The sequence below is a fragment of the Chelonoidis abingdonii genome, chromosome 9 (genome assembly GCF_003597395.2).
Source record: "Chelonoidis abingdonii isolate Lonesome George chromosome 9, CheloAbing_2.0, whole genome shotgun sequence".
Lineage (NCBI taxonomy): Eukaryota > Metazoa > Chordata > Testudines > Testudinidae > Chelonoidis > Chelonoidis abingdonii.
In genome coordinates this window covers 40,862,223-40,889,672 of record NC_133777.1, presented here as the reverse complement: position 1 = coordinate 40,889,672, position 27,450 = coordinate 40,862,223, and the positions used below count along the sequence as shown (strand labels likewise).

The following is a 27,450-nucleotide window of genomic DNA, read 5'->3' as shown; positions in this document are numbered from 1 at the left end:
ACTAGAGGCCGAGCCGTAGTGGGAGGGGTCGGAGTTGGGCGGGGCCTGGGTGAGGACTAGCCAATCCCAAGGCTGGTGGTGCCGGAGCCTAGCCAATCAGAAGTGAGTGGGGCGGGCACGAAGCGGAGCCGGCAGCCTGGGCTGTGCTGAGGGGGACGGGGGAGGGGCGCTGAAGGATGGCGGCCGCGATGGCGAGCGCGGCGGAGCGGGCAGTGCTGGTGAGTCCGGGACCCTTCTTCCTCTGCCGCCAGTCAGTCCCGAGCGAGGGGTCACCCTGCCAAGGGCCTGGGCCCGCCCCTCTGTGTCTCGGTCCTGCCCCCGCTGGGGTTGGGTCCAGCCCCTGCGGCAGCTGCCGCCCCCACCCCCTCGCTCTGGGACCCTTCCCTCAAGTGTCCCGGAGAGAGGCGCTGCCCGACGGGGGGAAGTGTTGCCTGGCAACGGGGGGACGGCGAAGGGCTGCCGGGGATGAAGGCGCTGCCCGGGGCCTACCTGTCCTGGGACCGTGCTTCCCTGTCGGGCAGTACCCCGAGCTCGGCACCCCACCCCTCGCCGCCATCGCAGACACCATTAGCCCGGACAGTTTGGAGCTGGAGCATCTCGCCTGGATAGTGGCTGCCCCTGCACTGGCCAGGTTAATCGTAGGGGATGAGACCTCGAGAGGTCACCTGGTCCAGTCCCCTGCACTCAAGGCAGGACCAAGTATTCTCTGGACCAGGGTTCGGCCCCCTTTCAGAACTGGTGTGCTGCCTCTTCATTTCTTCGCGTGCCCGTAATACATTTTAACGTTTTTAGAAGGTCTCTCTCTATACGTCTATAATCTATAACTAAATTATTGTTGTATTTAAAGTAAATAAGGTTTTAAAAATGTTTAAGAAACTTCATTTAAAATGAAATTAAAATGCAGAGCCCCCCAGACCAGTGGCCAGGAGCCGGGCAGTGTGAGTGCCACTGAAAATCAGCTCATGCGCCGCCTTTGACATGCGTGCCTTAGGTTGCCTACCCCTGATCTAGACCATCCCTGATAGGTGTTTGTCCAACCCACTCTTAAAAATCCCCAATGATGGAGATTCCGCAACGTCCCTAGGCAATTTATTCCAGTGTTTAACCACTCTGACAGGAATCGGAAGGGTAGCCGTGTTAGTCTGGATCTGTAAAAAGCTTTCGTGGGTGAATCTGATGACGTATGTATTCACCCACAAAAGCTTATGCTCAAATACGTCTGTTAGTCTATAAGGTGCCACAGGACTCTTTGTCGCTTTTAACAGGAAGTTTTTCTTAATGTCCAACCTAAACCTCCCTTGCTGCAATTTAAGCCCATTGCTTTTTGTCCTATCCTCAGAGGTTAAGAAGAACAATTTCTCTCCCTCCTCCTTGTAACAACCTTTTATGTAGTTGAAGACTGTTATCATGTCCCCTCTCAGTCGTCTCTTGTCTTCATGTTTTCTAGACCTTTAATCAGTCATTTTTGTTGCTCTTCTCTGGACTTTCTCCAATTTGTCCACATCTTTCCTGAAATGTGACACCCAGAACTGGACACAATATTCGAGTTGAGGCCTAATCAGCACGGAGTAGAGCAGAAGGATTACTTCTCATGTCTTGCTTACAATACTCCTGCTAATACATCCCAGAATGATGTTTGCTTTTTTTCTGCAACAGCTTTACACTGTTGACTCATATTTAGCTTGTGGTCCACTATGACCCCCAGATCCCTTTCCGCAGTACACCTTTCTAGGCATTCATTTCCTATTTTGTATGTGTGCAACTGATTGTTCCTTCCTAAGTGCAGTACTTTGCGTTTGTCCTTACTGAATTTCATCCTATTTACTTCAGACAATTTCTCCAGTTTGTCTAGATCATTTTGAATTTTAATCCTATCCTCCAAAGCACTTGCAACCTCTCCCTGCTTGGTATCATCCACAAACTTTATAAGTGTACTCTCTATGCCATTCTCTATATCATGGATGAAGATATTGAATAGAACCGGACCCAGAACCGATCCCTGCGGGACCCCAGTTGTTATGCCCTTCCAGCATGACTGTGAACCACTGATGATTACTCTCTGGGAACGATTTTCCAACCAGATAGGCACCCACCTTATAGTAGCTCCTTCTAGGTTGTATTAATGGGGTTCATGGCACGGGGTCATTGCTGACTTTGAACTAAGCAGGGAAGCCAAAGTTTCTCTAGCAGCCAAGAGGCATGTCCCATCCCTGATCTCTTCTTTCAGGGCACGCTTTCCTTGGGCCTCCCTTAAATACTGCTTGCGGGGCACTTCCCACTTGTTGTCCAGTGTATTAGGGCTGGTCTACACTGGGGGTGGGGGGATCGATCTAAGACACGCAACTTCAGCTATGCTATTCGCGTAGCTGAAGTTGAAGTATTTTAGTTCGACTTACCTGGCCGTCCTCACGGCAGCGAGTTGACTGCCGCGGCTCCCCCGTCGATGCTGCTTACTCCTCCTGCCGAGGTGGACTACGGGCATCGATTTGCGGATTGATTTATCACATCTAGATGAGACACAATAACTCAATCTCCAATAGATGGATTACTACCTGCCAATCCAGCAGGTAGTATAGACCTACCTTAGTCTCTTGTTCTTAGTATTGAAAGCCTTCATTGATATAAACGACAGAGTGCTGTGGCACCTTATAGACTAACAGAAGTATTGGAGCATAAGCTTTCGTGGGTGAATTCACCCACGAAAGCTTATGCTCCAATACTTCTGTTAGTCTATAAGGTGCCACAGGACTCTTTGTCACTTTTTACAGATCCAGACTAACATGGCTACCCCTCTGATATGTCATTGATATAGAGTCAGTGCCCCTTAGGAACTGTCTGCTGCTGCCCTGTGTTCTGTGAAGAGGATTAAGATCAGCAAATTGGAGCTACTGGTCCTTCTCCAAGATAGGATCTTAAGGATGGGAAGCAGTGCCTTATCATGCTTTCAGTCCTGGAATGTCCTTACTCACTAGTACATCCTCTGTAAATCAAGGTTCATAACTCTGTAGCATTTTACTCATGTTGTTTTTGGATCAGGATTGTAACTTGCTGGCTGGAGGAAATTTTACAGATGCTGTCTCTGATAAATTTTAGCTATTTCTAAGGTACCCAAGAGGCCTTTGGCCTTGGATGGCTGAAATTAAACATCAGTACTAAAGGACATTTGTATGACTAAGATGTGCATGGATTTGTCCATCAAGAACTTAATTAACAAATGTGTCTGAAATTGTGTTCTAACTGAGACCCGATTGTAATCAATAGGTGGGTGGAATAGCAGTTAAAACAACCTTAGCCTAAAAGCATGTCTACACTATAGACTTAAGTCGAGCTACGTTAGGTCGACTTACAGACACTGCAGTAATTACTGCTGATGTCCGCACTGCCCTCCTTCTGTCAGTGGTGCATGTCCTTAATGGGAGCACTGTCACCCACTGAAGAGCGGCAGAGGGGAAGGGAGCTGAGAGCCAGGGCACTCAGCTCCACACAGCTCCTTTCCAAGAGCCCTGTAGCCCCCAGACTTCTTGCCTCCCTGTTCTGCACCGGGAGTCGGGGCGGGGCTGGGGACAGAGGGGATCAAGCACCCACTGGCACCATTAGAAGTCGGTGCGTATGCACATGTGAGCCATGGGTTGAGAACCGCTGCTATAGTGTGTACACTGACATAATTAGGTCATTTTAGCTGCCTTAAATATATCTAACTGTGTAGTGTAGATCAAGACTATGTAACAAAATAACCAACCATCCAAGACCTGCAGGAATATAAACATACCCCACCCTCTCTGAGAATCCCAGCCATTCCAAGCCCCTCAGCTTCTCTTCTCTGATCAGACTTGTTTGATTTATACTCTTTCTGTCAATCCTCAATCATAATTCTTCATATTAATTTTGATTAGGGCAGAGAATCAGGTTCTGCAGAAGTCACAGGAAACACCCAAATAGTAACACTTGGATTGTATCAAACAAAGCCAGAGAACTTTGGATGTGTTTTTTTTGTGTGTTTTATTTCTTATGGTCTCATGTGATGTGTATGAAGTTATAATATCTGAGATCTGATGTCCAGGAATTCAAGGAAGGCAAGAATTTATGTGGGTGCCATAAGTAGCTCCCCAGAGGTATTTGGAAAGCTCAAGAAAAAAACAAGACAAATACTAGAGCCTGTGCACATCCTAGTCTTTTTCTCCCACCTCCTCCTGTCTGTGCATTCTCCTTAATAAAGGGATGTACCATCATGGAAACAGAAAATGGTTAATTATTAAAACTCTGTGCTTTCTGAGTTAAAATGGCCTTGCACAGAGGGATATGTTTATAATGTGGTTTTATCTGCTTTAGAAAAAGGTCCAGGGTACCCTAGGAAACTGAGCAAAACAAACTGCTGCTGTGTAAGTCACCTTGGATGTGTCAGTCTGTGACATTGCAGGTGTCATATGCCACTTGGTGTAAATTCATGCGTGGATGAATAAATTGCCCCAAATTCTACATATTGAGATTTGAGACTTCTAAACCAAAGATGCTATTCTGAGCTGTAGATTTTTAACAAGTTCATAGAAGTATTCCAAATATAGTTAGGCTGGAACTGTGCTTTAAGTGACAAAATAACCAACTAACCAACACTTGTGTGAATATAAATATGCCTCACCCTTTCCAAGAATCCCAACCATTCCAAGTCTCTCAGCTGTTCTTAAAGATCTGCAAAAACATAGCATGCCCTGAAGATCGATACACTGTTTGATCTGGACTGATCAACAAAGGATGAGAACCAAGCCAGTCTGTGTGTACCCTGAAAATGGAAGACGTTTTTAAGCTTAAAAGTGGTTTAAACAGTTGATATGGTGTTCGTCTTCTTGGAATGACTGCATATGTGCATTCTACTCTAGATGTGCATGCACCCTGCGCACAGTCACCAGAAATTTTTCCCTCAGTGGTACCCATCATGGTGGATCAAGCGCCCTTTGCTGCCACACACTGTTTGCGCCAATATAAAGCGCCCAGCCAATCCTGCGCCCTCTCAATTCTTACCGCCTGTGACGGTCGCTGGAACTGCTCTCCTTGCATTTGCAAGTTCTCCCAGTGGACTTTCTCTTTTTATTGTACATAGTTAGTTTTAGTAAATTAGTTATCATGTTTATTGGAGTTTTCATCTGATCCCCAGTACTGAGGGAGGCCTTGGTCACCGGGCTTCAAGCACTGGATCTCCTGCAACGAGGCTGTGCCCTTGACCAGCTGGCATTCGAGCTACTTGAAGTGCCTGAGGGATGCTTATACTGGGGATCATTGCTAGATCTGCAAGGACTCGGACAGAGAAGGATCATGAGGCCAAGTGGAAGATCCTGCTCACAGATGTGGCACCGAAACCTTCATCTGAGCCAGGCCAAATGCCTCAGCATCAGTAAGGAGTGCTCCTCCTACCTTACCAGAGTCCCAGCACCAATCACCATCTCCAGAGCCCAGAAAAAGACATAAGAAACAGCATGCCAAAAGGGGGCATCCCCAGCATTGATTCCCATGCCTGGCAACCTTTAGAGTAGAGTGTGATCTAAATCAAAGCACTCCTCTACCTCAGATCCATAGAAACTGGCACCATTGATTCTGGCACCTGCGTAGGCACTGTGAAGTCTGGTACCAGAAGAGCTTCTATATTGGTGGCACTGTGCAGTACCGACACTATTTTGGTACCTACCGCACCGGAAGAATTTGTAGCTGCCAGGGACCTTCTCTCGCTGTTGGTACCAGTATTGTCGGCAGTTGGTGTTATTGGTACTGGTGGATAGGAATGAACCAGCTGGGTCATTTCAATGCGAAGGGCACAGCACCATCAGAAGGGAAACCTGCAATGCTTGCTTCAGTGTGGACCTCTCCACTCCATCACTGATCTCTGACACGGTTGGGAACAGCACCTCTGCGATCACTAGAGAGAGACTCATCCTCTTCAGAATCGGAGATCGGGTCTTACTCTTTCCATCCTTGAAACCATTCTTGCTACTCCTCTAGGCATTTCTACCCTTCCATGAGTCCGGGCACAGGAGCACGATTGAGTGGCTGGCCAGGAGGTCACTGGGGACCTGCACCAGTCCAGTGGCCCTTTTGGAACCTGTGGGGGTTCCCCCAGTTTCCAGGGCATATTCCAGGTGCTCCTATTCAGTGGCCTCTGAAAGATGGGCAGCACTGTCCTACTGGGTACCAAGCCCAGTATCAAACTCAAAGAGCCAGTTCAGTGGGATCCTGCTGATGCAGAAAGGGAAAAAGAGCACCCACAGCCAGTGCTGGCTTCCTCCCCTGATGAAACAATCTCAGGAAGGGACGTGTCGTCTCCCCCAGATGATTATAAGGCTCACCAAGAGTTGTTAAAGATGATGGCCCTGAATCTGAGTGTACAAATGGAGGTAGGGAAAGAGTCCTCCCACAGCCTGGTTGACATTTTAGCCACTGTGAGCCCTTCTAAAATAGTTCTGCCTCTCAATGAGGCCATTATGAACCAGCTAAGACTCTGTGGCAGACCCCGCATCCCTTCCTGCCTCCTTCAAAAAGGGCTAACAGAAAATATTATGTTCCCATCCAAGGTTATGAGTTCATTTTAAAGCTATCCCCCCGGAATGCCAATAAGAGAGAGAAAGGGGATCAGTTCAGGACTCAAAGAAATTAAATGTGTTCAGTAGGAGAGTTTATTCTGCTGGGGGAGGTTATAACTCAGAATTGCAAACCGACAGGAGCTGCTGGACAGGTCTGATTTTAACATGTGGGATTCCCACAAGAGGCTAGGCAAGAGTTCTCCTTGCTAGTGGACGAGGGAAAAATCGATGGCAAGGGTCTCTTTACAGGCTGCTCTGGATGCAGCTGACTCAGGTGCCAGGTCCATGGCTTCAGCAGTTGCCATACACAAGAGTTCATGGTTACAGTCCTCTGATCTCCCACAGGAGGTCCAACAGACTGTTCAGGATGTACCCTTTCAAGGAGCCTTGCTCTTTTTGTGACTCCTTCTGTTGTTCCGAACTCTGCTCCCAATGAGGTCATAGGCCAGGTTCCATCACAGACACCTTCCTGCTACCTTGGACAGGACAGCTTTATTATACTTTTCCCCCAATCCCACTCTTATACAGAGTGCCGCTAAAGATCAAGTGGGACTAGGTTCAAGTTATTCTGATAGCCCCAGCATGGCCCTGCCGACACTGGTTCTCCTCTCTGCTAGACTTCTCAGTGGCGACTCCAGTTCCACTCCTATTGTACCTGGACCTGATCTCTCAGGACCATGGCTGTCTGCTCCACCCAAACCTGAGTTTCCTTCATTTAATGGCCTGGGAGCTCCCTGGCTAAATCCCACAGAATAGGCTGCTCAAAGCAAGTTTGCCAGGTCCTTCTAGATAATAGAGAGCCCTCCATCAGGACTACTTACCTCTCAAAATGGAAGCTGTTCTAAGTCTGGGCATCCCAGTCCAGAGTCTCACCCATGCATTCATCCATCCAAAACATTGTCGCACCTGAAACAGGCTTAGCAATTTCTTCTGTCAAAGTTCATTTGGCCGCAATATTAACTTTCCTCCTGAGGGTGGATAACCAGTCTGCTTCTCAAATGACATGACATGTCAGATTCCTCAAAGGCCTCAAGTAAGGGAATCCATTCCCCTTTGGGACCTGATCTGGTCTTGTCAAAACTTACGGGACCACTGTTTGAGCCATTAGCAACGTGCTCTTTATTACACCTCTCCTGGGACGTGGTTTTCTTAATTGCGATCACTTAGGCCCAAAGAGTCTCTGAACCCCATGTCCTCACATCGAAGCTACTGTATTCAGCCTTCTTTAAAGGTAAGGTGTATTTACAGCCTCACCCCAGTTTCCTCCCGAAAGTGGTTTCACAATTTCATAGCAATCAGGCAATTTACTTACCTGTCTTTTACCTGAAACATTGTGCAAATAAGAATGAACGATGTCTTCACTCACTGGAGGTTAGATGGGCTCTAGCTTTCTATATAGAAAGAACTAAACCGTTCTGGTGGTCGACCCAACTAACCTTCCATGGCTGTACCGGACAGGATGGAAGGTCTCCCAGTCTCTTCACAGACAACCTTGTCCTGTTTGTCATCAAGGAGGGCGAGGCTGCCATCCTCTAGGCTTTGGGGAAAGTCCTTCATGTTGCAGTGAATCTGTTTGCCTACTCTCCCCTGAAATGGAATCTCTTACCACCCCAGAAGTGACTGTTCTTAAGAGCTGAAAGGTTTTTCTTTTAATGTATTCAGTGGTTTTGCAAAGACTCTTTCTAAGGAGATGTATTCAGAGAGGGATTGTTTGATTCTCTGGATTGGATCCATATCATGTTTGACTTGCTGTAAGCTACCTCATTCTAGCAAACTCCCAAACCTGATTCCACCAAAGGATCAAACCTCTCATTGTTTCCCGCTGTAACGTATCTCAAGCTTTTGTTGGCACTTAGTGGTTAACAGGTATTCTATGAAATGCAGTCTTATCCAGATGTGCACCCAACAGGCGCATCTGGCAGGTTAACGAGTGTTATAACCAGCATCTTTGTCCTAGCCCTCATTCAAAAGGTGTTTGCCAGTAGGACATTTCCATCTCCTGTAAAAAGAGCTAGGCGGAAATCCTCAGATTTGCTAACACTTCTCCTAATACATATAGGTAGGAATGGTATAGTAGTTAAGCCATTGGACTAGACTGGGATTTGAGAGACCTTATTCAGTTCCTGAGCCCCAGCCGCAGACTGCTTGTGACACCTTGGGCAAGACACTTATTTACCATGTGCCTCTGAAAAATGGGGATTGCCCTTCCCTACTTCGCTGTGGTGAAAGTAATCCTCCCCCCAATGCCCATACACCTACTACCTTTGTTCTTTTGACCAAGGGTGTTTTTATACTAATACTTCAGGTTTGTAGTTTCATATTCAGGATCTGATTTTCACAGGCTTTCTCTATATTAGACAACTGGTTGAGGTCAGCTGAGAAGTTGTCCCATCAGATCTGAACTTGTTTATTACTGAATTTGTGCAAAGAGTCCAGTCCCCTCAGCTGAATTTATTTCAGGTTCTTTCCTAATTAAGCTGCTGCTGTTTGGTAAACCAAATGGATGAGAGCAGTATAAGAGCCAGGCTCGAACAGCCCCAGAGTTTTCAAGGAGGCAGGATCTGGGCTTTATGCTTCATCTGAAACTGATACCGCCAGCAGCACAGGGCCACCTACTCATTATTATTCATATAATCCTCTAAATAAATAAATATTTGATCAGTGGAGTCAAGGCAAGATATTTTGAAAGGCAGCATGGAGAGGTAGAGAAAACAGCACCTTTGAACAATTCAGTCAAAAACTGCCTACCTTTCCTCTTGTTACATTTCCATCTGCACATACCAGTAAACTTGTTCTCCATGGATTATGTGCTTCTGTGTCTCAGAAAGAAATTAAGACCAAGCATCCTGTGAAAGCCCCAAGAGACTCTCATAAATTATTCCTGTTTTGTCTTTCCATGGCTGTAGGAAGAAGAGTTTAAATGGCTTTTGCAAGAGGAGGTTCATGGTGTTCTGAGACAGCTGCAGGATATTCTGAAGGTAACGAGCCAGTTCCAGCCATGCATAGGGAATTCTCAGTTGCTTTTTTCTGGTTGCTGCTTTGTTCTGTGTGAACACAATGATGGGGTGGCAGCCCTGGAGAGCAAAGATCTCTCTTTATCCCCAAAGAAAATATATTAAAAACAATTTAAAAAACCCTGCATGCATGCTAATAAGCTAACCAGAGGACTCCCTCAACCCTGACATGAGCTCTGGCAGGAGCAGCCCTTTAAAACCCCGCTCAAGGGGTTTCCTTGTGGTTTCAAGTTCATCACAGCTTCAGCCTAGAATAAGACCCAGTCCTTATGGGCCCCAGTCCTTCCAACCCTTCCCTAAGGATTGGGTTCCTTCTTAGACCAAGGGACTTGTCTGTTTACTTAATCAGGAAGAAGGCCCTGAGCTAAAACAAGGCTGTTTATCCAAAAATCCTTTCTTGGTCTGGTGGTCCCTGGAGAATCCAGTTTGAATGAGCGTATTTGGACCTCTCCAGGAGTGGCTTTACATTGGCATCCCTCTCCTCCTAAAAGAGATGCATACAATGCCACAATAACACCTACACAATTGCATTTTTAATACAATGGACCCCATAGGTTTAAACCTAATTCAATATGGTTTAACGTAATTCAGTAAAGTTAATCTTAGTCCCGTAAAGTTTGTCCAGGATATTGCAGTATTTTGTCGGTCAGTCACAGTGTCAGCTCCCTTTGCTGTTGTGCAGGAGGCTTCTCACAGATTTGCTTTGCCTGTTGGTGGCACAGAAGGACCAGTCAAACAGGAGAATTTTATTCTGGATACTTCAAGGTAAGTGTTTGTTCTCCATGTGCACATTTGGTCTTGGGATCCTCCTTGCTTAGGAAAGGAGTAGGGAGGATGTGGAGGACTGAGGCAATTCATTCCCATTTTACACAGATTCTCCTGTTGTTGCTATCCCCCATTTAACATCTGGACACACTAGAACACTTTCATAGTTGAGCACATCCACCTTCTAGTGACCCAGGTGCCTGGCTTGCAGAGCACAGAAGCTGATTTACTTTGGTGCACAATTACACCTTCTTTCCTACAACGTCTGTGACAGTTTGGCTTTATTTGTCTCTTCTCGCCTGCTGCTCTCCTAGCTTACTTTAATCATGTGCATGTCACATCTTCCTCCCTCCCCCATTTCATCTGCTTTGTTACATAACATGGAGATCTGAATGCAGTGGCATTTAGAAAAGCAGCAGTTCAAGGATAAGAGCCCCTATCAGACAGCTGTAGCTGGAAGCTACCTGCCCTGTGCTCTGTAAATCCCACCTTACCTGTTGTACTGTATTACTCCCACAGCTGAGTGGTTGGGTCGATAGCTGAATATCTGCTTCTAAATAGATGTTGAAATATTTAGCCATAATTTCATTATTTGAGCCTTTACTGCTGCAGATTTCCAGCTCTTTAAAAAAGTGACTGTCGCTCTGAGGAAAGCCTGATGATATTTTGCTGTTTATGTTGTAAAAGGCAGTTATCCAATGCTCATTTAATCATTGTTTAATAACCTTCTAAAGAATGAACACTTGGCTTTCCCATCTGTTTTGCTTTCTTGCCATTTTATCAAACATTAATTGTATTTGCCTGGTGAAATACACATACCTGTCCTTGTTTACTCTATTTATATACATTAGCATCTTTGGTAATGTCCATACAGAATGGGAAGTTCATTTCTTTGATCCCATAAGAATAGGGCACTCAAAAAAATCACTCCTTTGGTAGGGTTAAATAAAATTAGATGCTTCCCATCAGATGAAAGTACTTTTAAAATGGATCACATTTTAGGCTTTGCCAATTTCCTGTTTGATTCTTTAGTGGAATCACCAGGTAGTTTTCCTGGTCCTATTCTGATTCATTGCATCACTGCAGAATAGTTAGATCAGTTCTCACCATGTTCAAAGTGTGAAAAATGAGGAGACCCTGTCTAGCGCTTACAGCTGGAGACCTGGACTCAAGGAATCTGAAGTCTGTTCTTGGCTCTGCTGCTGATTCTGTGTGTGGCCTTGGGCAAGTCCCTTAACCTCTGTGTCTTAGTTTCCCCAAATGTGAAATAGGAATAACATTTACCGACCTCACAAAGCAGTGAGAGATCTGGATGAAAGGCGCTGTATAAGTGCAGTTACTACTAAACTGCATCTTAATAGTCAACATTTCTGAGCCTCCAGTCCAGCTCTACTTCTGTAGAGCTACACAGTAGACAGTGAAACAAGCTTCCACAAAAGTTCTCAGAGCAGCTGTGGAGCAAGGGATTCTGGTATCCACAGAGGAAAATCTGTGGGCGGGTTTATAGTGTGTGCAGAGACTGCCTCTGTCCATTCCTCCAGATGTTTCTCTCTTCTGTCAGCTATCACTTCAGTCTACTTTGGGTTGAACTGCAACAGGTTTGTCTCCATCTGGAGACAGGTCTCTCTCCGATGCTGGGAGGTCAGTGAGATTGTGGTGTCTGCGTTAAATGAAATGGGCTCATAAAGTGAAGGCCTTAAAGCCCAGATACTTTAATCTCCTCTCATTGCTTCATGTAAACATGTAACAGGATTGGTGAGAAGGTGGGACCTTTGCAGAAAGTGACCAGTTACCCAGCGCTACTCTTCAGCTTCCTCTATGGCATAAGCAGAAAGCATACACAATGTCAGATGATAACCTAGTTTGTGATTTGCGTCCCTGCTGTTAGTGCCAGAACTCTAATGTTTAAACAAAAGGTGTTAATGTTTAAATGGTGAACAGAGTGTGGATTGTTAATACAGGGAGGAAACTAGTTTAGGATGAGATTTTAGTGCTCTAAGCAGGTCAGTTACACAAGAGAGCAACTCTCAAGCAATATTATAGTTGCTGGCAGGAGGCTTGATCTAAGGCCCAGTCTACACTACGAGTTTATTTTGAATTTAGCAGCGTTAAACCGAATTACGCTGCACCTGTCCACACAACAAAGTCCTTTATTTCGATATAAAGGGCTCTTAATATTGATATCTGTACTCCTTCCCGACAAGGGGAGTAACGCTGAAATCGGTATTGCCATTTCGGATGAGGGTTAGTGTGGCTGCAATTCAACGGTATTGGCCTCTGGGAGCTATCCCACAGTGCACCATTGTGTCCACTCTGGACAGCAATCTGAACTCGAATGCACTGGCCAGCTAGACAGGAAAAGCCCCTTTTGAACTTTTGAATTTCATTTCTTGTTTGCCCAGCGTGGAAGGCTGATTAGCACAGGTGATCATGCAGTCCCAGAATTAAAAAAGAGCTCCAGCATGGACTGTACGGGAGATATTGAATCTGATCTCTGCATGGGGAGATGAATCAGAACTCCGTTCCAATAGACGAAATGCCAAAACATTTGAAAAAATCTCCAAGGCTATGATGGACAGAGGCCACAGCAGGGACTCAACACCGTGTGCTCTTTGATCTTACGGAGTGAGACAGCGTTACCGAGAAGCCATAAGAATGAATGGACATTTCGGAGGAGGGGCAACTGAGACTGTTAGCTATCCCACAATTCCCGCACTTCTCGAAACCATTTGGATTCTCTGGCTGAGTTCCCAAAGTGTTGAAGGAGTCAAACATTGGTCGCGGGTGTTCAGGGTATTGTCGTCAGCCCGGACCCCCCTCCCACCCCGCTGTGAAGCAAAGGGAAAAATAATTTCTCGCCTTTTTCAATTCACCGTATGTCTACTTGGATGCTGCTGGCAGATGCAGTGCTGCAGCGCTACACAGCGCATACCTTCCCCTTCCTTGTCTTGCAGGACAGTATTAGTAGGACTGTTATTGTCGTCTCGTGAGTGGTTCGCTGGCTCGGCCTCAGTAGGTTGGCGGGGTAGCGCTCTGGGCCAGAAATTAGATAACTCTCGGTCATTTTCTCTTCTTAGCTTGTGTCCTTGGGAGAGTCAGTCTCCTTTGCCTGGAATTCTAGCAGCTGTGAGGCTGTGCCCTCCCCTCACCGCTTTTGATCTCTGCTTTGCAGAGGCGAATAAAGTCAGTGTTTGTTGGCTATATTCTGCATTCTTTTTACTTCATCACAGAAATGGGGGGATAATGCCCGTGTAGCCCAAGGGGGTGAGGGAGGGGAAGCAGATGGTGGCTGTTGTTGCAGGTGGCCCCTAGAGTATGACTGGCAGTCGATCTATTTTTGGATGGCTAGGGCTCTGACCTGGGGCGGGTTTGCCTTCTACTGTTTTTACGAGGCTTGCGCTGATGTCTAGGCAGGACTGACTCTCCTTTGACAAAACTTAAGGAGATGACGCTCGGGGATCATTCCTATTTTTGTCATTGTTGCCCGACCGACTACCGAGGCCGGGCCACGGGGAGCACCCATGACAAGCAACACGAAGTACAGTATTCTGGCTGGTACCCGTCATTGTCAACTTGCAAAGCAGCAGATGGTACCAGTTAAGCTGGGATTGGTAAGGACTGCGGAAGATTTTGTTTACGGTTTAGCTTAGGCTGTTTTTCCGCCTTCTTCAAGGACACAGGTTATTAAAGGTTGCTGTGTACTAGTGCATGCTGTATGTAACTGGTCAGAACTGCTTTGCCTGGGAGCTTCTGTGTGTTTGGGAAAGTGTTGCTAGCCTTTGGCCCTTTGCCACCAGAGATAGCCCCAGCCGTGGGAAAGCTCCCACTTGCCTATGTATGAGCTGCTTTACATGCCATTAGCATAAAGTTATATTTACTAGAAATTGTTTTGCTGCTTTGGACTCGCTCCCCGCTTTGAGTTAGCAACGTGCAGAGTCCCTGTTGCGGGTGTGTTTTCTTTACCTTCATTAAAAGCCATATCACTCACCGTGTGTGTGTGTGCGTGTCTCGTCCCTGTAGAGCACTCAGGCACGTAACAGCTGGTAACCATCTTTGCTAACTTGCAAAAGGCAAGGGAATGCTGCTGTATAGCACTGCAGTACCACGTCTGTTAGCAACATCCAGTACACATACTGTGACAGTAAAGAAAAGCTGAACGGGCTCCATGGTTGCCATGCTACGGCGTCTGCCAAGGCAATCCAGGGAAAAGGGCGCAAAATGATTGTCTGCCGTTGCTTTCACGGAGGGAGGATTGAGTGATGACATTTATCCAGAATCACCCGCGACACTGTTTTTGCCCCATCATGCATTGGTATCTCAACCCAGAATTCCATGGGTGGGGGAGACTGCGGGAACTATGGGATAGCTACCCACAGTGCAATGCTCTGGAAATCGACACTAGCCTCAGTACATGGACACACACCACCGAATTAATTTGCTTAGTGTGGCTGCATACGCTCGACTTTACACAATCTGTTTCCAAAAATCGGTTTCTGTAAAATCAGAATAATCCCATAGTGTAGACATACCGTAAGAGTAGGTGGTGAGCATGCATCTCCCTAGCTGAGCTGTCCACAGGACATGCTAGGCCCAGCACTGGAGAGCTCCTGTGTGCCCACTTGGGAGTGGGGAAGGTCCTTGCTGCCCTCTGCTGTGTTGCATTTTGGTTGGTAAAGGTGGAGGCTGGTCACCTGTTCTTGCAGTCAGCCTTCTGTGACTCTCACTGTTTGGAACTGTTTTGTCATTCCAGCACAGACCAGGTGAAAGGAGTGTTGATGCTGCAGGGAGATGCTCTCTGCCAAGCTGTGAGTACCAAGCCACACAAATCACTTTGTGCTAGCACTGGGGTGAGCAAGTGGTGAATACCTGTATTCTTCTCTTTTCTGATCAGCGGTGAAGCATGCTCCATGCCTTTCTTCCCCTGCTAGACTTTGCTCTGTCAGATGTCAACAAGCAAGAAGATGTGTCAAGCTCACTGGGGCTGGAGCTGCCCTCTGTGGTGGTGATTGGCTGGTTGCTGTCTAGTGATGGCACCTCGGTACCACAGTGATTGCATCTTGCCATAGCTTTGGTTGGTTTTACAATAGGCTCTGGTATCAGCCAAACTCTGTCAGGCAACTGGATGAAGATGCAGCCAAGTCTGTGGCTAAACAAGGCAGTTCTTGCATAGCTGACGTGCTGCTGAGACATGATGCCAGGGGTTGAAATCTGCATCTAGGAAAATCTGAGTGCAGGGATGAGGAGAAGGAAGATTCTGTCCTTGCACGTGTGTGGTATCCTACTGGGGTGTGTTCTCTCCCAGTTAAGGAGTGGCACCTTTGTTAGCTGCAGTCCAGTCTTAATATGCATGATGTATAGTCTTAGATCTGTTTTAACTCAACCTTCCAAAACTGCCACTCACTCACCTGGGACAGTTCAATATTTATGATGACCGAGTGAAATATCATTACCAGTGTTTTGCAATATTATAATCTCAACAGTAGGTATTGCAATAGACCCTTCTTAGTTGATGGGCTTCTCACCTATGTTGCCTCTTATCTCTGTCATCAGAGTTCCCTCAACACCACCTAAAATGAACTGGCAGTCTCCTCTCTGGGCCCGATTCAGTAATGATGTTATCATTTACGTCTTGCATCTCCCTCTCATAGAAATAAGAATAAAGCAAAAAACTGGCTGAACCAGTACTGCTCAAAATGCCCCCACTCAGCAGTCAGTGTCGATGGATCTGTTGGAGATGAGATACCTGGCTTTGAAGGGGTATGAGCAGCACCCCTGCTCTGAGTTTTGTGAGAGAGCTCCTCTCATCTTTGCCTTTTTCTCTCTCTCTTTTTTAAAGGATATTAACTTGAAAATGCCCAGAAATAACCAGCTCTTGCACTTCACATTCCGCGAAGACAAGCAGTGGAAATTGCAGCAGGTATGGTTATCAGGAGTCTTCCTGATGTTGAGCTTGTGTCCTCCCTGCAGGCTGCATAGGCCCTGTCTTTCAAAGAGGAAAGGACTGGTCCCTATTGTGGTTCTCCAGACACCAGTACTCACCTTCCTTTCTTTATTCATTGGAGTGGGATAGAGGAGGGGGCAGAGGTGTGAACTAGTTGGGATTAAGGTTTTAGAAGAAAAAGGAGTGAGTGCTACTAGTTCCTGAGACATCGATGAGCTGAAAGCTCTCTGGGTTGGGGTGCTGAGCCTGTGAAAGAAGTGCTCAGAGCACCCGGGCTGTAGCTGTCTCTCTCAATGCCTGTTGAATCTTAGCTGACTGAACAGAGAACAGTTCATCCGGCTCTGAGCTGGCTCACAATTCTGCTCTCATTCCCTGTATGAAATCATGTCTTCTCCCTTCTCCTCACTAACAGTATATGACAGTGCCTCGGGGTATGTCCAGACTACCCGCCGTATCGGGTAGTGATCAATTTTTCGGGAATCAATATATCGCGTCTCCCGTCGACTCTGAAACTCCACCAGAGTGAGCAACAGTAGCGGAGTCAAAATGGGGAGCCATGGACGTCGATTCCATGCCATGGGGACCCGCTGTAAATCGATCTAAGATACTTCGACTTCAGCTACGCTATTCACGTAGTTGAAGTTGTATATCTTAGATCAATACCCCCTTCCCCAGTGTAGACCAGCCCTTAGACTCTAGCTATAACTGGATTCTTCAGTTGGAATAAAACCAGATAAGACCATTGAATCCAAATGGGAAGAATTCTGAATCTCTTCTTCAGATTGGTATTGCTTGTCATTTCTATTGCTGGAATAGATCTGGCTTCTGGAAATCTAGTGCCCAGTCTCATGGAACTAAAGTTTCCCACTATTGCTCTGAAGTTTAAAAACTGACACTGGGTTCTATGCTATGTAGGTCCTTATACAATGTCTTGGATTTTTTTTTATAAGCATATTTGGACTTTGGTGGTTTGTTTGACACGTCAATCTACAGCAAATTGAGAATTCTAATTTACTGGCATTTTAAACATGTTAGCTAATTTTAAACATGTTAGCTACTCTGTGGTAGGTGAATCAAGCCCTGGGTTGATCTGGGCTTTGAATCATTAATGCTTACGGCTCTGTTGAATTGTTTGTGTTTTGTAGACAAGGGAGCTTTTATAATGCACTCAGCAGTGTTGCCTCTATATAAATGACTCTTCTGTGTTGCTGCTCTATTGATATTCTTCCACCATCTCTTAAGCACAGCTCCCGCCTTGATTTACTTTGGAAGGACTTGGTCTCTTAACGTTATTTAGACAAGGGATGCGAGAGCCTAAAGGAGGCAGAATAGTAGTATTTTGTGAGATTATGGGGAGACCCTTGTCCTGTTTCTCTCAGAACAAGCCTCCAATATTAAAATATCCTGAGTTTCTTCCATGAGAGAGTGGGCCTTGCCAGTTGGAGGAACTGCTGTGAAAATTGTGATGGCTATGTCACTCCAGAGCCTAGTGGCATAAGCTGCTCCCAAGTCTGTTGTTCTGGAATATTCCTGGAGGTGGGGGATCTGGAGAGTAGTGTCCTGTGATGTCATGTCACGAGTGCCAGCAGTATCTAAGCTGCCAGCTGCGTGCACCATAATGGTGGTTTTGCACTGGAGATGTTTCCTCCATCTAGAGACGCCCTCCTCTGAGTAACAAGACCCCTGCTGAGACTTCTGAGCTGTGTGTTCTGGGGAAGCAAGTGCAAGTCATGCAAGAGCTTTTCTTGTAAATCTATCCAAAGCCTGCACTGGGTAAGGTTCAGTATAGCACTCGGGAGAGTTGTGCCGATATTTGAGGGAGAAAGGAAGCTTCAGATTACAAGCTTCCCATGAACAAAGTCCAAAGCTGTATGTCTGTCTGTTTCACTGTTACATTTGCAACTGGCATCTAGAACTTGTCTGAAAACACTAGTGAAATGTGCCCTTCACAGCGTCCTGTGCTAAACTTGATCAAGTGCTTTTCTCTACACACCCACTGCCTCTTACCCTAACTTGTGCCTGCCTTTTTTGTGTTCATCCTCCCTGTTCATTGATGCCTTCCTCTGTTCCAGCTCCCACACTGGCCTCTGGTGCTGAGTGTCCAAGTCTCACCCCCACTTGAAGTTGCTCCTCTGCTTTTCTCCCCCTGCTAGTGAACCCTTTCTTTAGGTTGTTTTTCCTCACTTGTGTTATGAGCAGCTCTGGCAGGATTGCTCTGTTAATGGACCATATGCTGCAGTCTCTCTTGGTTCACAGGGGTTCATGCTAGATGTGCCTCAGGTCTATTCTATCAAAGGTTGCTCAAGAGGCAAGCCCCAGTGATGTGTTCCCCAGCTACCCAAAATGCTACTTTAGGGTGTTGGTAATCCGCTGTTCCAATGAACCTTAAGAGAACAGATAGCATTGATCTCTAACTTTAAAGTATTCACATGTTGTATTTGTTTTAGCTCTATGGCAATGATTCTTAAGAGCAGCCACTGTAATCAGATCACAGCTGAAGAAGTCAGAGACTGGGCAAAGACAGTAGCCAGAATGTACTCTGAATGCCCTATATCCTGGACAGTGGGAATGCCTAGCTGGAAAGCAACGTATCACTTTTGTTTCTGGCCCCGACTGCTCACGAGATCTGACTACCTGACATCACTGCTCCTTCAAACCAGCAGGCCCCAGACTTCAGACCATTGTTTCTTAAAATGCCCAGTCTGGTACACCAATAAATGTTATGATCTGAATGGCAGAGGTAACAGCTTTCTTTAGTGGTGAGTGCCAAGTGCCCAGGGGAAAATGCCGTCAGTATTATGCAATGATCAACATTTCCTTTCCTGTCTGTGCAGTGGTATAGGATGGATCCTGGGAGACAACAGTGGGATAATCCACCTTTTAGCATTGCTTCAGAGGAAGCAGATTTGACAGGGCTGCATTTTGTACCTTTGCAGATCCAGGATGCTAGGAACCACGTTAACCAAGCAATTTACCTGCTCACAAACCGAGATGTAAACTACCAGTTCAAAACCGGCTCTGAGGTCCTCAAGGTGAGCAGAATTCTTTCTGGGAGGTGGGATAAGAGGGCAAACTCTCCAATTCCATATTTCTCTCTTCTTTTTAATGCGGCTGCGCTGTGTTGTGTTTTTTTTTATCCTGAGTTGAAATCTCTGCAGAGACTGGTCATGCAAGGTAGTGCAGGGATGCAAACCCAGGTCCCAGGCTAGCGTCCTAGCCACTGGACAGGTTGGCTGTAACTTCTCACCACATCAAGTGTGAGAAAGAGCCTGTTCCGTTTTTACTTGGCCACCAACCCTTTTTCTCCCCTTGGGAGAAGATGAGTCATAGTTCAGAGTGCCTTAACGTTCTAGTAGTCATGAGCGCTGTAGCAGATGAACACGGCTCCCCCAAAATGCTGGGTTGGGCATTCTTCCCAAAATAGGGACTATATCTGAGGAAATTCACCTTCAAGGTGCAATATTCCTGCCAGGTGAAAAAGCCACCACTATCGCAGAGTCATAGGAAAGAGCTTGCTCCACAAATGCCCAAGAGTGTGCATAACTTTATTAACATGAGTAGTTTCATTGACATCCATGTGATGGTTCACATGAGTCAAGTTCTGCACATGCAGGATTGGAGCCCATCAGAGCAATTAGGCAACATTTTTCTCTTCTTTTTTATATAAAGCTTCTAGAAGAGCTTTCAGTGTCTTTAGATCCCTCTTTAACTGTCAGCTCTTAAAATCTTTAAATTGTTTTTTCTGCTGTTTCTTACATAAGGCATGACGGGCTTTTTCTTTTTTTTTAACTGGAGTTGGCGGTGACTTACTCTGAAGAGGGGTGAAGTGGGGTGGAGGAGAGTGTGGGCTGACACTTCTGTAAACATTCTTGCCCTTCTTATGCAAGGCTGCATGACAGTGGTACATTTTTGCCAGCGAAATTACACTTATAAACAGCAATTTTCTTTCCCAGTAAGTCTCTGAATTCCCGCTCCTCTTTTCTTAAAGCAATACAGTCTCTCTCCCAGCCTAGCTTGAGCAGGTTCATTTTTTTTGTAACCCTGTTGCCAAGGAGAGTGTAAATTTAGCGTGAAGATTTCACAGTGGGATCATGTAGGTGGGGAGGGGAACAACCTGGTGGGAGGTGACTCTGATGCAAATACCTTTCTGCTGGTTAGAAGAAATTGCAGAGCAAATTATGATGCTTGGTGTCATTGTAAGGATGCCGGGAGAGGTCTGTGACTCTCTTTAAAGCAAGTTACTTGGTTAGGATTCAGAGCAACAGAATATCCAGGAGCTCCGAGCTCTTCCAATGGCAGATCCTGTAGAAAAGCAGAGACTCTAATATGAAACGTCAGCACTTTCTGATCTGGAAGCTTCTCCCGGTGACAGTAAGTTGTTGACAGAGCATTGGAGTGATGCCAGTTAGGCTGATGTGGTTTTGTTGGGAACATCAGCAGGGAGATGCAGTTGACAGAACGTGCCTCCCCATGGGTAACATGAAGAGGCCTTTGCTCTCTAGGGGCCTGAGGGAGAGCTGCTTGCGTCTGTTTGAGCCTTGGGCGGGAGTGTGTGTGTAGAGTTGACGCCCTGCCTTGAATCAGTGCAACTCCTTGATGCAGTTTCCCCTGTAACAACTCATGCGTGTTACCCAGGCTTTTCAGCTCGCCCTCCAAAGTTACACCATGGCTTTCAGACAGGAATATGTGTTTTCTTTCCTAGCTGATGGATGCAGTGATGTTACAGCTGACACGAGCTCGGAACCGGCTCACTACTCCAGCCACCTTAACCCTGCCAGAAATTGCCTCCAGCGGCCTTACGGTAACCTTATATCACTCTTGGCCTATACAGCCCGCTCCCTCTCTCCACCCACTAGTGAGGGCTTGCATGTCCCTCCACAATGGGGACATGGTTTGCTGTATTCTTATCTACCCTTGTTGTACCGTGTTAGAGAATCCCCCGTTTAGTCTTGTATAACTTCTGTTGTATGGAAGCAGATGTAGATGCTGTGCTCAGTATTGGTCATCGGTCTACCTTTCTCTGCTGCAGGGAGCAGCAGACCTGGGCTTAAAGAGCCCACAGCCAGGAGAAAGGGTTTTGGCTTTGTCAGCTGGGCTTCTCCAGGGCAAAACTCTAAAGAGAGACAGAACTATGGAGTCTAACTCCCATCTCCTCTGTTCTCGTACACACTTACACAGAGTTGGTGCAAGAGCTGTCTAGAAGTCAGGTGCAAGAAGAGAAATAGCCATTGTGTATGGTCAGGCCCCTATTCAAGTTTCTCTATAAAACATAGCTTTTCTCTTCTACCTAAAGCTATTAATGTCTCTCTGCCTCTCTCTTTCTTTCTTTCTTTTTTTTTTTTTTTAATGGAAGAGACTGTACGGTAGTATTACCCTAGCTTTAGAAACAGAGGGTCCTGTCACTGATGCAGAAATCATTTTTATTTTCTTGCAGAAAATGTTCACCCCTGCTCTGCCCTCGGACATCCTTGTGAATTTTTACATCAACCTAAATAAGCTGTGTTTGACTGTCTACCAGCTCCATGCACTGCAGCCCAATTCCACCAAGGTAGTCTCCTTTCTTCACCTTTCCCAGTCAGGGGAGATATGGGCTAAAAAGAGGAGATCTCAGTTGCCTGGATGATGCTGACACCTCATGACGTGAGGTGGTGAGATCTCCAGAGCATGGAATGAGTGTGTGTTAGGGTTAAGTACCTGGAATTAGGTCAGGATGCAGCCAGAACAACTGGTCCTCCTGGAAGTGCAAACCTAGGTTTGGGCATGATGATTTAGTAAAGATGGAGCTATTTGAGTGAGCCTCAGAGGGGATAATCACTAAATTTACCCGCATGATATTTTATTTTAAAAAAATGTGTTTGGGTCAGTTCCTTTATAGTGTTAAAGGGACGCAGTCAAGTTAATTGATGTTTTTCTAATAAAAATCCCTTCTCTGTGTTGCAAATACATCTTAGATTATTTAAACCAAAGGAATTTTAAAGAACTAATTTCATTTTCACAATGTTGCTTGACCACTTGCATTTCTCAGCTTGGACAGTGGAAATAAGGCTAGTCAGTTTCATTTGGTTTATAACCAGTTTCTAGTGAGTTTCACACTCAGGTTCTCAGTGGTGCTGTGTTTTGGGATGCAAACCCTGCAGTGTGATGGATTTTGTTTTCAAAAATTTTCTGGGACTATTCATAAGGTGCAGGAAGGACCAGATGCTAGAGGCTCTTTGGCTCTGCCTTTTGCTCACTCTTAACTCCTAAGCATACACCTCCCCATGTTTCTTGATATCAAACCACTGTCTCCCTATATATAGAAGTAAATGTGAGTCTCAGCTGCATTTTGTCAGTACATCCTGACAAATCATTTGATTGTATTTTTTTTCCTTATGTCCAATTTTAAGTGACTTAATTTCTCTCTTTCATCCTTTGTGTAGAACTTCAGACCTACTGGAGGGTCTATTCTGCATAACCCTGGAGCCATGTTGTAAGTACTGTCTTCTGAAGGGTTGTATAGCATGTGTAGGAGAGAGTGATTTCCTACACTGACTCATGGCCAGAACACAGTCATTAGCATTAGCCCTGCTTATGAATAGCTTTGAACTTTTGGCCAAGAAAAGCATATGTTAGGCCAGGTCTACACTACAGACTTACACTGGTATAACAGCGTCACTCAGGGGTGTGAAAAATCCACACCCCTGAGAGACACAGTTATACCAACCTAACCTCAGGGGTAGCTAGCCTCTCAGGGAGGTGGAGTAGCTTCACCAATGGGAGAAGCTCTCCTGTCGGTATAGGTAATGGTTTCACTAAGGCTATGTCTACACTAGCACTTATGTCGGCAAAATGTTTGTTGCTAAGATCTGGTCTAACTGTGGGGGAAGGGAGGAGTGATGTAAGATACACAACTTCAGCTACAGGAATACCGTAGCTGAAGTCGACATATCTTATTTCGACTTACCTCCCATCCTCATGGCGTGGGATCAACGGCCGCGGCTCCCCTGTCAACTCTGCTACCGCTGCTCGCTCTGGTGGAGTTCCAGAGTCGACAGGAGTGCATTCGGGGATCAATCGCTACCTGCCGATACGGCGGGTAGTCTGGACGTACCCTAAGGGATGTGAAAAAACATCCCCGAGTGACATAAATTTTACCAGCATAAGTGCTTGTGTGCACAGGGCTATGTCAGCAAGAGATACTCTCCTGCTGACATAGCTACTGCTGCTTGTTGAGTTGGTTTTATTATGTTGACAGGAGAGCTCTCACCCTTCAGCCTAACATGGCTACACGACCGCTCTTCCAGCGGCACAGCTGTATCGGTCCAGCGGCACAGCTGTACACTTGTAAGTGCAGACGTGGCCTAAGTGCTACAGCAGCACAGCTGCAGCGCTGTCAGTGCAGACAAGCACTTAGGTAGAGCAGCTCCAGTGAGCCAGTACTGGGGCTGTACCTGCTGAGCACTGATGCAATAGCAAGATCTCTTTAATGACTCATTCCGTAGCCCAGACGAACCTGGCTGTTCAAAATACAGTCCTCACTTAGAGAGGAAGGGGCTGGCAAGGAGCTCTGGCCTGGCACAAAAGAGAACATTAACCTCCCACCACTACAATCAGTGTTTCATTCCTTGTGCTGCTGCCCCTGCATGTGCCCTGGTTAGCCAGTGCTTGACACTACATCTTGTCTAAGCTAGGCTGAAACAGTTTCATATTCAGCATGTCTGGCAGGTGTCTGGTGTAACCATGTGCTTCTGACAGAAATCCTTGTGGTTTCTATCTTAACAGGAGGAGGGAGGGGAAGAGTTCTAAGTGATTCATACTGATTCTCCGCACCTGGGGGTGGTAGCAGTGTAACTGAAACTAAGCTATGAAACTGGTGGTGCAGTGAGCTAAATGCCATTAGCCTCTCTATTAAGAAGCTTGGGTTCGACTTAATTTGACTACAGGTAAAATTGAGTTAAATGTCTACTGGATGTGACGGCCTACAGTGGATAGGTTTCACAGTCTGCCATCTTTATTGCTTAATATAGGACTGGACTATTGGGGGAAGGTGCTTTGGCAGAACTGTGGAGAGGAAGCTGTGTAGCATATGTCTGCTAACTAGCACACTGAGCCTCCCTCTCATGAGCACTACATGCCCCTATAATTTACAGTCCAACCCCGACTTAGCTAGTGTAGCCCCTGGATTCATCAGAGTCCACGGAGCCCTGTCTGTGAGCAGCTGTGGTGTGTTCTCTTTGCAGTGAGTGTGGCAGCCAAAGATACGAAGTCAGCCATGTCCATAAAGTGGAGTGTGTGGTACCTTGGCTAAATGATGCCCTTGTCTTCTTCACGGTCTCTCTGCAGCTCTGCCAGCAGCTGAAGGACAAGGTAGGGAGATGGGCAGGAGTTCTGTTAGTAGGTTTCAAACCTGTTCAAATTAATTACCTAGGTGCTCTCGTGAGCTGGAATGAATTTGACCACGAGTGCTTGGCACAGAGATCAGTATGCAATATGATGTAATTGGTTCTATGTATTGATGGCACAGGATGTTGAGGGAAATAATGAAAATTGTTGCTATGGAGCTGACAAGTGGTAGGTGCTGCACAGCAGGAGTCTAGTTAAAATTCTGAATAACTGGGTGAGATTTAGTAACAGGGTGCTGTTAGCAGCTGCAGAGAGAACCCCTTGGAATCCAGCAGGCTGGTCACTTCAGAGCGGGGTTTGCAAGGTTACAAGTGTCACTTGCACTTGTAGAGAATCTGATTTGCTAATGAGGTAATTAGCTCACCAGCTGAATGCCAGAGAGAAGGCAAACAGTATAAAATGCTGGGCTGGGGAGCTCCCATTAACGGCTGCTGTGTTTATCATAGAATTTCAGGGTTGGAAGGAACCTCAGGAGGTATCTAGTCCAACCCCCTGCTCAAAGCAGGACCAATCACCAGACAGATTTTTACCCCAAATCCCTAAATGGCCCCCTCAAGGATTGAACTCTCAACCCTGGGTTTAGCAGGCCCATGCGCAAACCACTGAGCTATCCCTCCCTTGTACTTGGAGCACAAGGGAGAAAACAATAATAAAGACACTTGGTGAAGGTACCATGGTGTGGACTGTGTGTGCTGTGTAGTTAGCTAATTAGGAGGGTTTCCAGGAGCAGAAGGGGGAATCTGTTCATAAGGGACTAGTCATGCTGTTTCAGAAATGTGTGTTCCTGGGCTAAGGACCATGGCCATACATTGAGAAGCTGAAATGAGGAGCCAGAGGTTCAGAACCACTGAATAGGCAGTGTGGTCAGATTAGGATTCAGGAGGATCTGAGATCTGTTCCCAGCTCTGCCACTTATCTGGTACGTGACCTTGGGTGTGTCACCGCATCATGCTGCCTCACTTTCCCTATCTGTAAAATGGGAATAATATTTCCCAGCCCTTGCAGGGTGCTTTGAGCTCCTTGGTTGAGAAGTGCCATGTAAGAGCTTGGTGGTCTGGTGTGTATCTGCTGTACGTTATATAATACCTGTAGCAGTGACGCGCTCTCTCTGCGTAAAACACTATGCACACCTATGGCTCCATAGACAAATGTAACAAATAATAATTGGCCCATTGTAACTGCTCTTGAACTTTGAACCAGGAACCACTACTTACATAGCCAGGGCTAAAACACTCTGGCAGGATCCATATAAACCCGTCAAGAACCAGTAGACTGTTGATAGCACTGGTTCTGGATCACTGCTGAGGTGCACACATTTGGTCCCTAGGATTCAAGTGTGGCCTGTTGCTCCTGGCCTGAGCTGTGTGCCCTTGAGGAGGTCTGAAGGGAATATCACTCTCCAGAAATGCCACTGGCTGAAAGGAGCTCTGCCCAGCCCCCTTGAGCTGGGAGCAGCCATTGTTCTGAGTTAAAGGGAGGGATGTAAAAGAAAATGGAGGCGGATCCTGGGATTTGGGACGTGTGGCCAGAGAGAGACTGGAGAATCTGAGGGCCCAGAGCTAAGAGAATCATAGCCTCCTTCCAGCTTCTCTCAACCCCGGAGCTGCTTCCGGGTCTGGCCTGTGAGGCAGGGTGGGGGAGGAAGCTGTCCCTTTAACAGAAAGAAGCAGCTTTAATGTGAGACTGATATTTAACAAGGATCCAGGGAACCCAAAGACCTACCTCTTTTATCCCTTGTTTTCCAGATCTCTGTGTTCTCCAGCTACTGGAACTACAGGCCGTACTAATCCTTCCAGGAGAGTTTGCCCCTACGTGATCCCGAACACTACTGCCCTGCCCTCTTAGGAGGAAACCCCTGTGTACCAACCTGAGAGGAGTGCCATGTCGCATTGGCCTGTGTCCTGCCATACACCAGGGTCAGTGCTTTCCAGAGACATCACTTGTAGGAGCTGCTTGTGCTTCAGACCTCAGGGTTCAACACATGGCAGCACTAAGCAGGGCCCCTCGCAGTGCTGTGATGTGGACCATGAGCTTGCTCGTGTCTGCGTAGTCACATGTAGAATGTTACTTATTTGCACCTTGCAAGCCCATAATAAGTCATGTGGACCATGTCCGAGGGGCTGGGGTGAAGGGAAGACGATGAGCCAGTAAAACTAATCTAATTTGCACATACCATCAGGATTGCTGGACCATGAGCAGGGCTGGGGAGGGATGGAGACAGACAAACACTAACTGGAGCAGGCTGAGTGCTTGTTAATGTGCAGCACATCACGGGTCAAGGGGATGCTGTGTAATGCCGTGACCTAGGATGGTCTAGCAAGGTTTTTGAATGGCCCCAAGACTCATTCCTTCCTGTCTCAAGCCCTCCCCAGCATCTGTCCAGATGTTTCTTGTAATTCAGTTTGAGATGTTCTTATTTGCAGCTATTACTTCCTTCTCCCTGGCACCAATGTGACTGCGTGTTACTCCTTGTTTCTGAGCCCCAGGTGAGCCAGGCATTTCTGTCTGTGTTAGAATGTAGCTTCTGTTCCCATTTGCACATAAACCTCTCTCTCCCTAGCACAGGAATGAGCGGCGCCTCTGTCCGCCATCTGTGCCAGGTCTTCCGTTGTACAGTCTCGATGGTCTGCTACAGGGTGACACTAAACACAGGTCTGTGGACAAGACCATGTTATTCCTGTGGAAGGATGGTTATTGTTACCTGCCTAACCTATTGATGCTACAGTATATGAATCATCCCCATAACTAGTCAATATTTGTGAAATAAAGTTCCTCAGACCAA

At 46.5% G+C, this 27,450-nt stretch overlaps 1 protein-coding gene across 3 annotated transcripts; it reads left to right on the top strand.

Moving 5' to 3' along the window:
* The first annotated feature begins 150 nt into the window (after positions 1 to 150).
* Positions 151 to 27,450, top strand: ROGDI (rogdi atypical leucine zipper). 3 transcript variants are annotated; one of them, XM_032794706.2, is made up of 11 exons: positions 151 to 218; positions 9,473 to 9,544; positions 10,263 to 10,345; positions 15,096 to 15,150; positions 16,182 to 16,262; positions 19,223 to 19,318; positions 20,989 to 21,087; positions 21,721 to 21,834; positions 22,706 to 22,755; positions 24,506 to 24,632; positions 26,414 to 27,450. In XM_032794706.2, the coding sequence occupies exons 1-11, from the start codon at positions 177 to 179 to the stop codon at positions 26,453 to 26,455; spliced, it is 861 nt and encodes a 286-aa protein (XP_032650597.1). In that variant the 5' UTR covers positions 151 to 176; the 3' UTR covers positions 26,456 to 27,450. The 3 variants fall into 3 exon arrangements, with proteins under 3 accessions (XP_032650597.1, XP_032650598.1, XP_032650599.1); XM_032794707.2 differs by lacking the exon at positions 24,506 to 24,632 and having other exon boundaries at positions 26,414 to 26,609; XM_032794708.2 differs by lacking the exon at positions 19,223 to 19,318 and having other exon boundaries at positions 26,414 to 26,543.

Excerpts from the sequence above, each read along its gene's own strand:
- ROGDI (XM_032794706.2), top strand. The coding sequence starts at position 177 with ATGGCGGCCGCGATGGCGAGCGCGGCGGAGCGGGCAGTGCTG. Across the intron at positions 10,346-15,095 it reads TTTATTCTGGATACTTCAAG|CACAGACCAGGTGAAAGGAG; the intron begins GTAAGTGTTTGT and ends TTGTCATTCCAG. Across the intron at positions 24,633-26,413 it reads GCCAGCAGCTGAAGGACAAG|ATCTCTGTGTTCTCCAGCTA; the intron begins GTAGGGAGATGG and ends CTTGTTTTCCAG.